Below are 16,223 nucleotides of genomic sequence, written 5' to 3' on the forward strand. Positions count from 1 at the left end.
TTCTCTAACATGGTAACAACTGTCGTCGAATTTAAGTTTAGACGAAAGCAATCAGTTGCCCATTTTTTGTAAAAAGGCGGTATCTTGACTTAAATATTAAAGCTTATTACAATATGATTTAATAGACAGTAGGAGAAATTTCTGAAAAATTCTCCGTTGAGAATAATCCAAAAGTCCATAAAAATTAGGATGCCATAATCAGAGGCACAACAATTAAAGCAGCATCTTGGCATTCACTTTCATTGTGAAGCTTTGATTAACCCAATAATCATTTTTATTAAAATCCTCACTGTCAAAAACTACCTAACTGTAATAAATATGATACCTTGGGAACTGGCATATTTTTCTATTTTAACTATTTGGCAACTCTGCCCGAGTGCGCTACAAGATTTGTATCCTGCGCTGTAATAAATAAGAATTACTTTCGTGGGCAACCATGAAATGAGAATTACTTAATAACCGATAACTAGGTTGATAATGTTAACTTTCTTTGAGTATCTGTTTTTAAAAGGTATCCACTTCACCTTGGGGTAAAAATCTTTGTTGCTCTTCAACGTTTCTCCACAAAGAATAAAAATCCTGATACTGTCTCGTAATTCAAAGGCCTTTATCTAACTCCCCATAATAATATTTCATGACATTTTCTTGTCTTTGGTTCGGCTTCTTTCTAACTTTCCATAGCTCTTGAAGCTTTGAAACCTCTCTCAAATTTCTTTTCGAGAACACGATTGAATGTGCCACTGAATTTTCAGTACGGTGAATGAACGACCACTTAGTATATTCGTTTGGTGTTTTAGCCACAAAATTCTTGGTGCGTTTCAAAAAGGTATTGAAAATTTCTCTTGCAGAAATATCAGATGGTTTGCAAAACTAAAAGTCCTGTTTCTTTACATTTATAATTTCTTTTACAACTCACGTACAAACTAACAACATTTTTGGATGGCATGGTGACCGTTAACAATTTATGAAAGGCCATTTCCCTCCTAGGCAGATTTGAACTAATGGCATTAATCGGCGTTGATGTTTCTAATGTTACCACATCTTTTGACAATGATCAGCCATCAAGCATCACAAACAAAATCGCATAGATTCACCATGTACATCTGGAATCCTACATTAAAGTTCGCTTGCATTCCCAGCCTTTGGAAAGCAGGTTCAACCTGGTAAGGAATAATGTTACAAAATTACATCCTCGATCAAGTGTGCTCTACTTGGGATTTGTAATGTCTTATCCTTCCCATTAACAAATACATACAAAGGCTACATACATACATCTGCAAATATAAATAAATAATTTTTCATCTTTAACAAATAATAGCCTAATATTATTCTCGTGCACTTCTACCTGATAATATAATTGGTATGCAAGACTCCTTTCGGTAGCTAACTAAATAAAGAATACATGCGTACCTATATACATACAAGCATATATGCATTAAATACATACATACACGCGTAAGATCTCTAATTTGTAACCCAAGTTTTAGACATGGTTTAATGACGACATAAACGTCAGTGTCTTCTAGTTTCTTATGCCACCATCTTCATTATCATCATCATCATCGTCATCTTTATTTCATTAGCAGATCTTCGAGAGCCATCATCATCATCATTATCGCCTCCTGTCATCATTATGACGGTCATTAAGAAAATCATTACTTGTAATCTGACAAAGTAATGAGCAACTTGCAAGTAGACGTGACACATACAAATGGCGTTGCAACTCATTTTCCTCGAATCTCCTGTGGACGTTGAACTCTTCATTAGTAAGATGATCAGTTAACGCTCAGTATAAATGCAACGACATTGAAGTGAATTCTGAGTTAATATTAATTAGGAAAGGAAATGAGAGACAGGAATAAGGCAACCTGAATGTTAAAACGACAATAATGAATATGATGAATCATTTTTAGATATATTTCGCCAAGGCTATTCAGAAAGTTGCCAAAGAAACTAATAAAAACGCAACTTCATAGGCCATTGGTGGACCAAATGAGGGCTTCCAAAAATAAACCAGGATGTTGATGTGACAATGCTTTCATTAACAAAATTAAATGTCACCGTCCAGTTACCGAGCGTTCGTCAAACGAATACAGCGTGAATGGTCTGTTCCGATCTGAAGAGGGGGAAGGCCCTTGCTGGCAAGGGGAAACGGTAAACATTTTTTGAATGTACACCCCATCATAATCAAATGAATATTTTCCTCTTTAGCATCACAGCAGGATATATTATATTTTTTGATCACTGGTTCACGAGTTAATTCAACCGGGTCGGTCTCCCGTCTCTGCACACATAGGAGTTAGTTGGTTTGTGAGATGAGAATTATTATTACTATTCATGGCACCTTTATTTATGCTTGCTTGCTTGTGACAGGAAACAAACTTTGAAACTTCTGATGCTAAGAGAAGAAGGCAAAAGAACACACCCTTACACACACACATACACACAAACACACACACACGCACACAGATGGAAAATATGCTAAGCGGCTTTGAATTACTCGTGAGCTGGAGTTTTAAGAGGACTATTAAAACAATTAGTGAAAATGACATTGGATACAATACAATTGCATTTACTACCATTAATACTAATCACTAATATTGAAGAGGGTTGCAATTAAATTTTTTGTAAACTGATTGAAGTCTGTTTATCACAAAACACTTGAAAGAGAATTTCACGAAGGAAAGAAATACACACAAACAAGAAACAAAAGGAGGGAAAGAAAGACGAAAAAGGCAAAAGTAACAAGAACCACAAAAAAGGGACAAACAAGACAGTTGGTCAGACGGCAGAAGTAAGAAACGGCCACAATGGCTGGAAAGATGGTCCGGGACGAGGAGACAATTACTCTCCAGCACTTTAATGCCTCCGTGGCCAAACTAGACACCAATTAAGGGGAAGTGGAAGGTAAGTGTGAAGAATACTCGATGTTTATGGGTGTCATTTACCTGGTCAAGACGATTCGCACCTCTAATGTCTTTGTACTTTTACGAGTCTTAATTAAGCGACCCCGAAGACCTTAATGGCTTTCCATTCTGTCTTTCTTTTCTTGGAAGCGAGTGACTTAATTAGGAAAGATTTCTGTTTCCGTGGAACCGAAATGTTCATTTATATAATACGTCATACGTTGAATGGCGGCGTTGTGCTCCAAAACATTTATTACCTCGGTTAATGCTGGGTTTAGAACAAGAAACTGGAGTTTGTGTTGCGAGAGGCCTTTAAACTGGACCTTGTCACTCCTGCTTTGAATAATACCCCATGAAATGGCGGCCAGGTTGTCATCTTTAGGTATCCCAAAATACCTGTAGGACAACAACCCCCGAGTTACGAATACGTATTCTAATAAAATTCCAGATATTTTGTTCCCTAGGTATTTACGGTGCACCTTGAATTTCTTCTCTGAGAATGATATACCTGTGCACAATTCTCGCTTATTATCCCACACTTCTCTCAAGAGTCACAAGCAGTTTCTCCAGCTGGCTGACAACGTGCATTTGTTCTTCTAGATAGTGTGATAGGTTAAGTCTTTTAACCAGCGTGGGTTTGAGTCCCACCTGGGACGGAGTTTCTTCATCCATTTCCTTAGAGATTTCAGCGATCAGGTGTCTTAAAAGTGAGTCAGTGAAGAAGTCTTTAGGTTGGTCATTGTGGCAATAGTAATACATAGGATGGCCCTTTTATAAAATCGCCCCCTTGTAATTGTGTCACAATATAGATGGAGGGGGATATAAAAACGTGCTATCACTGTAGCTTTAAACCCGTAGAGTTTGAGGGTGGGCTGCCGTATCCACTACGGATTAAACTTGCCTGGATTCCAGATTAACTGGTATGGAACGATGGGGGTGAATTTCTACCGTTTGTCTATCTTTACCTTGTTTGTGTATATCTTTTTAGACTACTTCTTTAGGCATTTTCTTTACACAGAATGTTTTCCTCTTGAAATGCATCGGTAAATAACAAAATAACACCATTAGATGTCAAGATTTTCCAGAGAGAGAGAGAGAGAGAGAGAGAGAGAGAGAGAGAGAGAGAGAGAGAGAGAGAGAGAGAGAGAGAGAGAGAGCACAGTTCCATACTTCCAATCTCGGCTGTATGCGGATTTCTCGCGAGTCTTCTGTGTTGATATGGCTGAGGCATACATTCGACATAATAATGAAGAAGAGAGAGAGAGAGAGAGAGAGAGAGAGAGAGAGAGAGAGAGAGAGAGAGAGAGAGAGCACAGTTCCATCTTCCATCTCGGCTGTATGAGGATTGTCTCGCCTAGTCTCTCCTGTTTTTGATATGGCACGAAGGCATACATTTCGACATAATAATGAAGAGAGAGAGAGAGAGAGAGAGAGAGAGAGAGAGAGAGAGAGAGAGAGAGAGAGCGGAAAACTGCAATAAGCCTTCCCATAGAGACAATAAACACACGTGTACGTTTCACTTTACGAAATCCCTTGAGGCCAAATGAAGAATGAGCACTTGCTCGTATGAAAGCAAGGGCGGTTTGCTTTTAAATGTCAAAAGCACATGGCGTTAAAGTTGTCTGATGCTCTGCGTCCGTGTTGTTCCCAAAAGGGACGAGTTAACTTGCCGAGATTGAGTTTTAAATCGTACCCAAATTGAAATTAACGCGAACAACGAGTAGGTCCTTTTCATGTTCAGTCTGTTTGTTGATCTCTGCCTCTCAGCCACTTATTCCTTTCGGCGCCCCTGAACTAAATCATTAATCGGCTTTTTATCACTGCTGTTGCTGCTTCTGCAATTTGGTTCCTGCAAATTTTGACCTCAGGAAACTCGAGAAGTGGCTCAGTTCTGGGTTTTCCGAAATATTTTTCTCCGGATTTATATATCATATATATATATATATGTTATATAAATATACATATATATATATATGTATATATATATATTGTAGAATATATCAAATGATATATATATATATATATATATATATATATAATATATATATATATATATCAATGGAGGCACGAAGGAACACGTGTTTAAGAATATCCTTAAACTCAACGGTAGAAAGATGAGTGAAACTGGGGACATGGAACAAGTACTTTCGCAGTTTATTTCCACATTCTCAAGTTCACACTGAATCAAAGAGAGGTTGAGAGACTTATTCATAAAAAGGGAGGGCGGGGTTTCATATTTTTGTTTCTCTAACTTTTTAAACAATCCATTGCCTTTATAAGTATTAGAATGATTCACTTTCATAAATAGGCACGTCTCTATGTATATATTTCAATGGCCACAAAAACACCTTGACTTCTCTATTTATTGTTATTTACAGACACGGTTTCCCGATAAAGTCCTTAAAATCCGAACGGAAATTAGTGGAAACTAGCTACTTACTACACAGGATTCAAATCAAACTTGTTCAGGAATTATGAGTTGATGCATTACACTGCTTGTGTGTAAATGTACGTGTATATATATATATATATATATATATATATATATATATATCTATATATAATATATATACGATATATATACACACACACACACACACACACACATATATATATATATATATATATATATATATATATATATATATATTATATATATATATATATATATAACAAATAAAATTACAGGGAACTCAAATATATCCAAATTATGTGTTTTAAATGTTTGCACAGAGAAGTGGGAAATTAATTTACAAAAACATTAGAGAGGATAGAAATCTTCGCGTAAGTCATAAGTTATAATTTATCTGCAGTTACAAATATGCTGACCAATTCTTGATAGCGTGATTATCAAAAAGATCTTTATTTAGGTACGAAGAACTGATTACTGAGTACAGAATTTGGATAAAAGACATAGGTTTAATGTGATTCAGACATCTCTGCATTCATGAGAATTATATACTCATAAGCATGTAATTTATCTTAGATGGGACTGATTTGCATTGTTGAGAGAGAGAGAGAGAGAGAGAGAGAGAGAGAGAGAGAGAGAGAGAGAGAGAGATCATCGATAATCATACTTATCTCCAAAATGAAGTTTCCTAGGCAGACGATCAGACAGCGAACAATGGCAGGAACCACGACAATTCGGAAACGCAAACAGGGAAACGATTGACGCGAAAGGAGGCGATAGTAATGATCCATAAAAATGTTAACGACGAATAATACAGAGGACAATGAAGACCGAGAGAAGACCAAGAACACAACAGCCGACAGATGAATGGACGACAAGGATGGATAAGGAGGTCGGAACAAAAGGAAGAAAGGGGATAAAGGAGAGTCGAATAATGGGGTGAGAGACGAATGAGGATGAAGAAGAAGGGAAAAAAAGAAGAGTGAATTGGTTTGTCTAACACAATGGTGCCGAAGCTGACTTCACGCGGCTTTATAGCCTGGGTCGAATCCCCCAGGTGTTTTTTTTTTTTCCAGGGGTCTACAATTAACACCTTTTGGAATAGTCAGTCCACTCTTTCCCGAATATCCGACGATCTCCTCCACCCCTCCCCTCCCCACTCAACCCCAACCCCCGGGCCCAGATCTTCCTACTCTTGTTTGCGTCCGAGCTAGAATCTTGTTGTTTTGATAAGCCATTGTCCGGTGGTGCTTTTGATGTCTGTATTTGTCGTAATAATACTTTTTATTGCTTTTTTTTTCTTGCAAGCTCTGACCTCTCTTTGCTTTGCTGTTTTTGTGACATGCGAGGGCTTAGAAAATGAGTCAAGGAAGAGGTTATTGATTGGAAAAAATTGACTCTTGTCCCGTTAGAGCTGGGATTTTTTTTAATGAATTGATTTTTCCTTTTCAGTAAGACTGTTAATCAATTTTGGCATTCTGGTTTTCTGAAATGTGGAAACTTAAAAAATATGTGCAGAGCAAGAACGTATCAATTAAAAACTCCGACCTGACTTTATCACCTTTAAAAGCAAAAGGGATTTATGGAACCTGTATGGTTAGGTGATATTAATTATCACCAATAACAAGTAACCGGTTTCAAGAACACGTCTATTTTGCCAATCTCGTTTGTTTCTAATTTTCATCTGTAAAATTGATATAGCATTACCGCAAAACTTACAAAGCCTCATCCGACGAAAAATATTAGGGTTCCTTAAAGAAAATTGCTTGAGAGTTTTGGTAACTTTTACCTTCATGCGTAACAGATATTTTATTTCTGTAGAAATCGGTTTACGAAGCGTAACGTGAGCTCAATGTTAACCACGCCCCATCATTTTTCAGGTGAGTGACAGCGCTTTTGGTCCTGTCTTTGTCTGTGACCTCCTCTCTGGCCTGTCTCGGCAGATTGCGCTGTTTTTTTCAGTCTGTCTATATGGCACAGGCGGAACACACTGTGTTATTTTCACGATTTGAAATGTGAGGCAAAAGCCTCTTTTAATGGCCACTTTTCTAATATTCAAGATCAAAATCTTTGAAATGCGGTAGAATGTCCATCCTTCTATCCTTTCCATCGGATAAAGTTTGCTTTGAACTATTAGAAGAAAATTACCGTGAAATGTGTGAGGCAAAATGCCGATTGAAATATGTGACACAAAATGCCCATTGTCATCTGCAATGCTAAATGAGCAGTTCCTTTCACAAGGGAAGAGCGATTAAATAGCCTTTTGAAAATGTCAAGTCAAAGCTGCACGGACTCCAAGAGAGAAACGCCCATCCAAAACTAGAGGGCAATATTCGCAAGCATGAAATTATGATAAAATACTCTGTCGCGCCTTAGCTTTCTCTTCTGAAATCTGCAGGTCAGATAACGAAATGAAAAGCAAAATTTTAATTATCTTCTTTCAGGCACGAGGAGTCTGATAAACACTAAAGGGTAATCACTGTTAAGGTCAAAGGATAGGAGAAAGAAAAAGAAAACTTGTAAACATAGTACGACAGTAAGACGGATAGATATGGATAGAAATGGAGCACTGAAATTCACACTAACATTTCCCTTCATCACCATTACATTGCCAGGTTGAGGCTGCAACAATAGACGCCTACATTAGCAAAATGACGATTTGGTATAAAAACAGTAACACTTTCAGATGTTGAACGAGTCACTAAGTAAAGTAATCTTTAAAGAAATAATCTAACCAGCATGTGAATCCGTTCACAATTTTCTTCCTTCAAAAAGGAAAAAGGGGAACTTGCCACTTTTTTTTTATGAAAGCCATTGAGTTGAGACGTTTCGCCCCCAGACGTGATCAAATCGTTCACGTAACAGCTTTACAAGCGCCTATCAGAACTAAAGAGAGCGAATACTTACCCCTGGCCATGATGGGAGCTGTATGGGGGTTATTGGTGGGAGTGGTGAGGGCTGTGCAGTTCCACCGGTGGTGGGCGAACTGCCTTTTACACTCCCGCACAGCCAGGGCCAACCCGATGGCTGCTGCTCCCGCCAGGTCGGTGTTTCTGAAATGGAGAGAGAATATGAAGATGTGCTAATCATCCCTTTGTCTGTGTCAGTCTGCCTATCTCTCAAAACATAAACACACATAAACGTATATATATGAAACATGGGCTCTAAGAAGAAAAGTGGAAGTAAAGCTTGAGAGAACAGAGATGAAAATGCTGAGGTGGATTATGGGAATATCGCTGCCTGAGAGATTGGAAAATGGCGAAATAAGAAGGGATCAGAAAAGATTAGAGGTGATAAGAGAGACACGTTGAGGCTGGATGATGAGGAGGGGGTGGAGAGGGCTTGGGAGGAACCTCTTAGTGGAAGAAGATCGAGAGGGAGACAGAGAATTAGATGGCGAGATAAAGTGAAGGAAGCTATGAAGAGGAGAGGATGATGCCTTTAACACAAGGCAGTGAAGAAGACACATCAGGCAACCGACCCCTTAATGTAGGTATCACGGTGGGAAAGAAATATATATAATATATATATATATATATTATATATATATATATATATATATATATGTATATATATACCGTATGTATATATACTGTTAAAAATGGACTCTTTACAGAATGATTAAATCAAATACTAAAAAACAAATCTTTACCAATTAGTAACATACATTTATTACTATTATTATCATTTCATTAAAAATAATGGTAGAATTCACAGAATTGATTCTATACAAAATTCTTTCAATTCTCCTTATGATTTGTCTTTCTGGCACGCTGGTATTATAAAGCAGCTGTCCAATATTCATCGTGCTGTAGGTCGTTAACGGAATTTCAGGCTGGTGTTAAAGGCAACGGGGTGTCAGGGACAGGCTGGGGGGTCGTCAACAGGTATATAGGTGTGTCTTGTAGGTCGGGAACAGGCCGTAGTCTTCAGGGGTCTATCCGGAATTCCTTATGCTTTTTCCTCTTTTCAGGTTTTTCCTATAGCGGTCAACATGTTTCGGCCACCTCGTTTGGCCATCATCAGGACGGGATCGCAAGTGCAATGGTCTGTGTCGCATGGATTCACGCTATTTATTGCATTCGAGATCATAGGAGAATTGAAAGAAGTTTGTATAGAATCAATTCTGTGAATTCTGCTATTATTTTTAATAAAACATGTTTGAAAGAAAGTCTGTTCCAGCATACACAGATATTAATGTTATTATTATTATATTTCAATCCAATCTGCAACCCTACTTGGAAAAATGCTACAAGACAAAGGGCACCAGTAGCGAAAGCAGCTCATTATAGAAAATACAACTGAGATGTAAAGAATAAATCATGAGCGAAAAATATAAACAGAAACTAATATGATATTTAACAACTAATATGATGAATACAAATAAACTAAATAAGACAAGCAACAAATGAACGCAGAACGGACTTGTCAACGAGAAAGCTTCTGCACAAGTCTGAACTTATGTAATTTCAACGATTCAACTACAGGAATAAGAATATCATTCCAACAGTTTGATCTAAGCGAGGATGAAACTCAGGAAAGAAAAGGCCTGACTATCAGGATTAACAGCACATCTCTTGTGGACGGTTTAGTCTGGGACTTCTGTTCATGAAACTGTGAGAAGAGTAATGAATTTCCAAATTGGAAATAATATACTGTGAAGTGAAGTTGTTTGATTTTTTTTTATCTACTATAATGTTTAAAATAAGAGTAATTTTCACCAGCGTTTCAAATATTGCATGCAATGAGCACTTGCAAGAGGAAAATAAAAAGGCGACTAAGGCACATCAACACACACTTGACTTGTATTGGACAAGGGCCCCTTTCTATCAAGAGGGAGTAAGGACAAATACAATTGCTATGGTATGTTAGCCGTTACTGAATATGAAATGAGCCCCGGTTAAATGCGACAGGATTTTTTACACCTTCATTTTCGGCGAAATCGTCGAGTGGCCGTAATTATAACCATTAACCTCATAAAGAAAATTTACAACGAACCCTTTGCGTCAAGTCCGAACAAAGTAGCCGGGTCATTCATTCCCAAATGGACACAAATACGAGCATTGGATGGGCATTGCTCAGAAAAATGGGCATATCAATTGCTGCAAAACGCGTGTTTACACGAAAAACGTATTGATGTTGTTGTACATTATGAATTGATAGGGACGCGAAGCCTATAATAGGTAGTTTTTTATTCCTTTTGACGACATGGCGAACTGAGTAAATACAACCTTCGATTGATTTACCTCTTAAGTAGTGGGTTTTCACATTTATGCGTCTGGTCTGCCTTTATCGAACCATAGGTGAAAAACGGCGTATGGTAAACACGCTTACAATCATCCAATATTTCACTCACTTATTTACGGTAGAACGAGAGATGAGAAGAACCGGTTAACACTCCACTTTTATTAGTGAATAATATTGTAAATTCCACTTACGAGTAGAATAGTATACGCAACAGATGCGTATACAACTGCACTATGAAATATCTAACGGAATGAAAAATAAAGATACCGTACCTCGTACGCATTTTATCTATGTCAGGACGTATTGAGCGCATGTAGATGTGGATTATGGTATCTTTTTCTGTGGAAGCAAGAAATTGCGAGCATTTATATACATAAATCAAATGTATATATGTTGAATATGCTGTTTACCATTTTTAAAATAAATCTATGGTTGCAAGTGCATAATATATATATATATATATATATATATATATATATATATATATATATATATATATATATAGAGAGAGAGAGAGAGAGAGAGAGAGAGAATTAACTATACAGAATGTTGAAAATGACAGTAAATATCACTTGGCATTTTCCCAGCTCATTAACGAGGCATTGTATGGAATAGGTGAGTGGCGCATTTATGTTAGCGTGTGTGTGTGTGTGTGTGCGCGCGTGTGTATGTGCACCTGAGCGTGCAACCTCGCATCTACTGGATATTTGAGTGAGAGAAGCGTTTATTGCTATTGCCGGGGATTTAATCTGACACCTGAGCGCATATTGTCACCATCAAAGACTCTGGCACCGTTTCATTTGCAACATGAGATTAATCGCTTTTGTTTTGGGGGGAGCGTTCAGTTGGCAATATAATGATGCTGAAGGCTATTCATTGCAGACTTTTTCCTTTCTCTTTTTGTACTTGATGTATACACCTGATTAAGCTGGAAATTAGGAGTTATTTGGGTCTTCCCGCTTTATCAACTCTAATGAGAATGATCTCATCAAGCGAATCATGTGGGGGTTAATATTACGTCCATATGCGATATGATCCCCTCTTTTGAAAATCACAAATTCATATAAAGTCGATGCCATTTCCAAGATCCTATGAAAAGGGAGTGAACTATGTTGTGAAAGCAACAGCTGATCGTAGCATAGATATTTTGTGATTTTATTTGTTTTAATAATAAAGACAGACGATCAGCGAAGTTGAACAGTGCTGGATCTGACTCATGCTTGGACGGGTGACCACCAGAAAGTGCCATCAGTAATCGAGACAAGCCGGTTAAGCAAGCGTGTAGCTTAGCGTGGGCCTAGTGACTTTATCCTAAGATATTTGCTTACAATCGTCAGGGCAGCACATTCTCGTGTCAAGAAATACCTCCTAGACAAAGGGTACATAAATGAAAAACATCAGCTACAATAATAGTAATATCAATTACGATGGCATTTTAAAAATACAGTATTTTCTGCGTCATAGATTATAAAAGCCAGGAAAAATACAAAGAGATGAGCAGACTTTCAGTTCCTTTCCAAAGGTATGTTAATAAAAGGAAACAAATACTAGACGATTAAAAGATTCATATTTGTGTTTCGGGTCTGATGCGTGAATATTTTCCTTCTTTTTGCAAAACCACCCTTCATTTCCTTCCCTCTGTTGCAACACCCAATTCCCTATTCCTATCTCTTTCTTCTTTAATGACTGCATAATTAACAGCCACTTCAGTTAAAAAAAAAAACAAAAAAAAAAATGTTATAGGAAGCGAAGACAATTTCGGAAACCCATCAGCCATCCCTGCTGAGGCACCTGCTTGAAGTGAATTAAGATTCTCCAGATGTTGATTTAAATTCGCATCTTCAACTGAATTCAATATCAGTACAGGAATGCGAAAGCATAGGTAAGTGAATATTTATCAGATAAATGAATTATGCGTATAAGATGAATTTAAAGCAGTTTCGGGAGGTTATTTATTTGACGAATAAAATATGCTTCTGAAAAGATAACCATGACTTTTGGTAGCCCCCTTTAATAGGGTTTGATTCAGAAAATGTTCTGTGTTTTTTAATATTTGGTAAAAAAAATATTATTCTTTTCTTTCGAGAGATCTTTTCTCCCAGAGATTTTCCCCGGTTTGTTGCAACTCGTGTCTTCAAAGGAAATGACCAACGCCGAGGCAGCCCTGGTCGGTTCTAAATTCATTACTTATGAGACCAAGAATGTGTCCTTTTTCTGTACTTTATTCTTTCCGGGTTCTTATTGCACCTTCGGGAATTCAATTCGGTAATTAAAACGAATGTCCATGAAAGACAAATGCATACGGTGAGTAACGAATGAAAGTAAATCCGTTTTTCACCAGATTCGAAGTGTAGAGGCTGAATGCGAAGCTGACGCCGACGTCATGTCTACGGAATCGCAAAGGGCCCCCATACACGTCGAATTGATATTTCTTGAGTGGTCCTCTCTACTCCAGAGGATGGTTGATCAGGAAGTAGAAGAGGAAAGGAGGACGAAACGGCCACTTAAGGAGAAAGGATTCGACGGCTGATGAAAGTTTAAACAGGACTTGCTAAAAGGAAACAGGGGAAATGGCTCTAAGGGTTACCATTAGGAAGTAGATGGCTAACCTATAATTTTCACCGGCGCTTTGGCAGACTTGGAAAATATAATACGTGTGATTTGGAATAAAAATTGACAGTACATGATTGAGGGTTTCCTCATTTCTTTATTGGGAAGAAATAAAACATGCAAAGCGCTTATTCCCGGAAGCTTCTGTATTAAGGATGATTTCTCATTTCATTATTCGGTAACTTACATGAACTGAAATGTCACTACTATATGTTATATCTTCTCACTTGAAATAAGTAAGCCAGTAAATGCATCAGTACCGTTTCAGCAGGTTTTATTTCAGTTAATCAATTCTATTTCAGTTCACAAAGAAATGACTCAAGTTGTCTTCTTGAAAGCCATTTCAGACATCACTTTGGGAATACAAAACGGACGAGGTTTATTGGTTGATTCTTCTACATATGATTTTTTTCCTTGAGAGTGGGGTGGGGAGAGGAAATTTGTCCTTGAATGTCAATCGACATGCTTAAAGTATCTAGGGGTCATTCACTTCCATCTTGCACACACTTTTACGCTTCCTGGATACTAAAGCCTTTCCCTCCCAATACCCCTTTTCACCCCATCTATCCAGTACTTTATAACTGTAATCTTTTTCCCAAATCTAACGTTGGCCGTTCTTTCCACATTGCCAAATTATTCCAAAGCATCACAGGATATGAAATCTATTGGTCACATTCACTAGACCTATGGCCATACAACTGGCATCCAATGACTCCAACATCTGTTTCCCAATATTCTTGGAATGTAGAGTTTAGGCCAAAGGCCAAGCGCTGGGACCTGAGGTCATTTAGCGCTGGAAAGGATAATGAGAGTAGATAGGTTCGAAAGGTGAAACAGGAGGAAAACCTCTCAGTTGCACTATGAAATAATTGTTAGGAGAAGGTGGACAGCAAGAAAGAAGATAATATGGAGGGAAGTACAGTAAACGGAGTGAAAAGGGTTGCAGCTTGCGGCAAAAGGGACACTGCAAAGAACCTTTAGTAATGCCTACAGTGCACCCCATGAAGTGCACTGACGGCCTTTGACAAATTTTCTTTTGAAATCATCTTAGATCCTGCCAGGTTCCGAACCATAGTCGGAGGCAGAAATGCGTTAAGCGCTCTACCCACAGTGCTACAAATCGTTGATATGTTTCGAGTTTTTTGTTACACGTTGCAATGTGTTTTCCACTGGTGCGTTCACTTTTAGGCGTCGTATGAGCACAGCATTCGTTGGTAGTCGCTCTCGGGGAGAAATAGTTACCGTTCTTTGTCAAATTGGTCCGGTTATTATCCTGGAATTCTTTGGAGGGTTTGTTACCTGTGACTTCAGGGGATATTCGGTGGACCAAAAGAAAAAAATTGGTTGCAATAAGAAGCAGACGTGTAGATTTGGTTTCTACAACTCATTATTTATGGCAATTATGTTCAGTCATTTGCATCAGTGTAACAATGTAAATGTAGAAAGAATTAATAACTAAATCATTAACAGCGTAATTCAGTTACAAATGATCCAGAAGGGAAATGAATTAAAATGCAAATAACACAAGTAAAAATGTAGACAACTATGTAAAAATAATACTGTGTGCGTCAAATGACCAACAAACGAAATATATTAATTGATATGAACACTGAAAGAATCTTGTGTGCCGCAAGAAATAAATATCACCTTCAAATTGTTTTTTACCAGTAATCTATATTGTAAGACAGGCAACGGTATATTACAACGATCTTGAGAGACCCATCATGTTAATCTCAGCTTCTGTGCGCATCGGGATCTGCCCTAAGGCAAAAATACAAACCGAGTACGTACTACTTTACATGCCAACAGCAATAACTTCTCAAGGAATTCGCAATGAAGTCAGGCGCCGCACTATTTATGACTCCACGGTTGTTCTTGCATAATCAACAATGGTAATTCGCCTAATGGTTCAGATGACTGCACAGTCCTGCCCTGTTCATTAGCCTCGAGATCATTTGTGAACATTTTAATGAGTAATCTCTTTTATTAATAGGTTGCTAATGCTTGCCACTATGGCCCTCCCTTGCAACAGATAACAAATGGACTTGGTTCCCGAAGGCATCTCGAGGCTGGCTCCCACTCGAGGTCACTGCGGAGTCGAGGTCTTGTGGAAGGTCGTTCGTTGCAAACTTACTGCTAGCTGATGAGGCCGTCAAGTCTTTAGAATATGGGTTCCCGAAGGGTCCTTGTAAGGAAACGTGGACACCAGTAATCCTTTTAGGATTACATGGCTTTGTGGCTGTTTCTGGTTTTCTCCTGGAATCCTTTTGCTGCTTCTATTTCCTAATTCTAATGATCTGCCACTTGCCGTTTTTATTTTCCTCGTTTTCTTTGATCCAGGTTAGAAAACGTTATTACGTTTTCCGCTACATCGACCTGGTCCTCAAACAATACAACTGATGGCTATAGCGTGTAACTCTTAGGAATTCCTGATGATCAACGAAATGGAAATTGGGACTTCAATCGATGGCTTGCATTTAGGGCTCAATTATCATACGAACTCTTGTAGTATAAGTAGAAAAAATCTAAATAATAAAAAGAGTTCGTCGAGTCATAAATTACGTTTTAATAATGAAAATTGAGCATGCAAATAATAATCTCATTAGTAATCGAAGGCTATCAAGTAAGAAAGAACAGCATTCAGATGATTAAGATTCAACCATTTGTATACAAACCCATTAGCATTGCAAATATAATTCACCTGGCAAAACATCTCCACTCGCTTTTCCCCTTGGCATTTGTTACGACAAAACCGAACACTCGTGCGGTCGCACTTACTTCAGAGAATTGTAAGTCACGGTAGCGTTGGGAATAACTTGGTTTCAGCGCAGGGCTGAAGGTGTCAGTATAACACTTGGCATCAAATGGAGATTTGAAAAAACAGTTAAAATGTTGACTTTTACAGATAAAGGGTACACATTTCATATATAAAAGTAAGAGACTATAAAATCAAAGTCTTCGATTTTATAGTCTCTTACTTTTATATATGAAATGTGTACCCTTTATCTGTAAAAGTCAACATTTTAACTGTTTTTTCAAACAGTTAAAAT

General features: G+C 37.8%; 1 protein-coding gene across 3 annotated transcripts in view; it reads right to left on the minus strand.

Annotated features, from left to right (window-relative positions):
* LOC135224166 (protein Wnt-4-like) overlaps window positions 1-16,223 on the minus strand; it is a 314,368-nt gene that overhangs the window by 11,709 nt on the left and 286,436 nt on the right. For all 3 annotated transcript variants that reach the window (XM_064263046.1, XM_064263052.1, XM_064263040.1), the window contains one exon: window positions 8,224-8,369. In XM_064263046.1, the coding sequence (XP_064119116.1) occupies window positions 8,224-8,369 (146 nt within the window). The remainder of the gene's footprint in view (window positions 1-8,223; window positions 8,370-16,223) is intronic.

Source organism: Macrobrachium nipponense, chromosome 20 (assembly GCF_015104395.2).
Source record: "Macrobrachium nipponense isolate FS-2020 chromosome 20, ASM1510439v2, whole genome shotgun sequence".
Taxonomy (NCBI): Eukaryota; Metazoa; Arthropoda; class Malacostraca; order Decapoda; family Palaemonidae; genus Macrobrachium; species Macrobrachium nipponense.